Consider the following 2,557-nt stretch of genomic DNA (forward strand, 5'->3'; position numbering starts at 1 on the left):
GGCTTTCCAGAGAATAAAAAGAAAGAGAGTAATCTCCAAAGGGTGATGGAAGAAACGAATTGTTACAGAGTAATGGAAGAGAGGAATTGGCAGAAGGTGATGAAAGAGAGGAATTGACAAACGGTAGTGGAAAAGGGACTGTCAAAGAGTAAAGTGTGGAAAAAGAGGAATTGTCAGATGATGATGCAAGAGAGAAATTGCAAGAGAATAATGCATAAGAGGAATTGTCAGAAGGTGATGGAAGAGAGAAATTGCCAGAGGGTGATGGAAGAGAGAAATTGTCAGAAATTAATAAAAAAAAGGAATTGTCAGAGGGTGATGCAAGAGAAAATTGACAGAGGGTGGTGGAAGAGAGGAATTGCCAAAGGGCGATGTAAGAGAGGAATTTACAGAGGGTGGTGGAAGAGAGGATTTGCCAGAGATAATGGAAGAGAGGATTTGCCAGAGGATGATGAAAGAGAGGAATTGTCAGAGTATGATGGAAGAGAGGAATTGTCAGAGGCTGTTGGAGAAGAGGAATTATCAAGGGATAATGGAAGAGAGGAACTGTCAGGGCGTGATGGAAGAGAGGTATTACCAGACTGGTGGAAGAGAAGAATTGTCAAAGGATGATAAAAGATAGGAGTTTCCAGGGAAAGAAACTGTCAGAGCAGAAGAGAGGGAATGGTAAGAGGGAGATGGATGAAAGTAATCACCAAAGCAAGAGGGAAGAGAATTGTCAGAGGGTGACGGAAGATAGGAATCGTCAGAGGGTGACGGAAGATAGAAATCGTCAGAAGGTGGTGGAAGAGAGGAATCGTCAGAGGATGGTGGAAGATAGGAATCGTCAGAAAGTAGAGGTGAAAAGGAATCGTCAGAGGGTGGTGGTAGATAGGAATCGTCAGAGAGTGGTGGAAGATAGGAATCGTCAGGGGGTAGTAAAAGATAGGAATCATTAGAGGGTGGTGGTAGATAGAATCATCAGAGGGTGGTGGTAGATAGGAATCGTTAGAGGGTGGTGGTAGATATGAATACTCAGAGGGTTGTGGTAGATAGGAATCGTCAAAAGCTGACGGAAAATGGGAATCGTTAGAGAGTAGTAGAAGATAGGACTCGTTAGAGGGTGATGGTAGATAGGAATCGTCAGAGGGTAGTAGAAGATGGGACTCATTAGAGGGTGGTGGTAGATAGGAATCCTCAGAGGGTGGTGGTAGATAAGAGTCGTCACAGGGTGACGGATAAACAGAATCGTCAGAGGGTGGTGGAAGATAGGAATCGTCAGAGGGTGGTGGAAGATTGAAATCGTCAGAGGGTGGTGGTAGATAGGAATCGTCAGAGGGTGGTGGTAGATAGGAATCGTCAGAGGGTAGTAGAAGATAGGAATCGTCAGAGGGTAGTAGAAGATAAGAATCGTCAGAGGGTGGTGCAAGATAGGAATCGTCAGAGGGTGGTGGAAGATAGGAATCGTCAGAGAGTGGTGGTAGATAGGAATCGTCAGAGGGTGGTGAAAGATTGGAATCGGCTGAGGGTGGTGGTATATATGAATTGTCAGCGGGTGGTGGTAGATAGAACTCGTCAGAGGGTGACGGAAGAGAGGAATCGTCAAAGGGTGGTGAAAGATAGGAATGGTGAGAGGATGGTGGAAGATAGGAATCGTCTGAGGGTGACGGAAGATAGAAATCGTCAGAGGGTTGTGGTAGATAGGAATCGTCAGAGGGTGGTGAAAGATAGGAATCGTCAGGAGGTGGTGGTAGATAGGAATCGTTAGAGGGTGGTGGTAGATAGGATTCGCCAGAGGGTAGTGGAAAAGAGGAATTGTCAGAAGGTGATGGAAGTCTGAAATCGTCACAGGGTGGTGGTAGATAGGAATCGTCAGAGGGTGGTGGTAGATAGGAATCGCCAGAGGTTGGTGGAAGATAGGAATTGTCAACGGGTAGTGGAAGATAGGAATCGTCAGAGGGTGGTGGTATATAGGAATCGTCAGAGGGTGGTGGAAGGGAGGAATTATCAAAGGGTGGTAGTAGACAGGATTCGTCAGAGGGTGGTGGTAGATAGGAATCGTCAGAGGAAAGTAAAAGAGAGGAATTGTCAGAGGGTGATGGAAGATAGGAATCTTTGGAGGGTAGTGGAAGATAAGAATCGTCAGGGGGTGGTGGAAAATAGGAATCGTCAGAGGGTGACGGAAAATAGGAGTCGTCAGAAGGTGGTGGTAGATAGATATCGTCAGAGGGTGGTGGTAGATAGGAATTGTAAGAATGTGGTAGTAGATAGGAATCGTCAGAGGCTAGTGGTAGATAGGAATCGTCAGAAGGTGGTGAAAGATAGGAATCCTCAGAGGGTAGAAGAAGATAGAAATCGTCAGAGGGTGACGGAAGATAGGAGTTGTCTGAAGGTGCTGGAAGATAGGAATCGTCAGAGGGTAGTGGAAAACAACAATTGTCAGAGGGTGGTGGTAGATAAGAGTCGTCACAGGGTGACGGATAAAAAGAATCGCCAGAGGTTGGTGGAAGATAGGAATCGTCAACGGGTAGTGGAAGATAGGAATCGTCAGAGGGTGGTGGTATATAGGAATCGTCAG

The 2,557-nt window shown here is 46.0% G+C and overlaps 1 protein-coding gene across 1 annotated transcript; it reads left to right on the top strand.

The window, feature by feature from the left end:
• Positions 1 to 608: 608 nt before the first annotated feature.
• Positions 609 to 1,747, top strand: LOC135476887 (U1 small nuclear ribonucleoprotein 70 kDa-like). Its single transcript, XM_064757031.1, has 2 exons — positions 609 to 914; positions 1,316 to 1,747. The coding sequence occupies exons 1-2, from the start codon at positions 609 to 611 to the stop codon at positions 1,745 to 1,747; spliced, it is 738 nt and encodes a 245-aa protein (XP_064613101.1).
• Positions 1,748 to 2,557: the final 810 nt, after the last annotated feature.

The sequence above is a fragment of the Liolophura sinensis genome, chromosome 10, assembly GCF_032854445.1.
Source record: "Liolophura sinensis isolate JHLJ2023 chromosome 10, CUHK_Ljap_v2, whole genome shotgun sequence".
NCBI lineage: Eukaryota > Metazoa > Mollusca > Polyplacophora > Chitonida > Chitonidae > Liolophura > Liolophura sinensis.

Bases quoted from the DNA above. Each gene is read 5' to 3' on its own strand.
- LOC135476887 (XM_064757031.1), top strand. From the start codon at position 609: ATGATAAAAGATAGGAGTTTCCAGGGAAAGAAACTGTCAGAGCAGAAG. The intron at 915-1,315 runs GTAGTAAAAGAT...AGGAATCGTCAG, and splicing joins AAGATAGGAATCGTCAGGGG to AGGGTGGTGGTAGATAGGAA.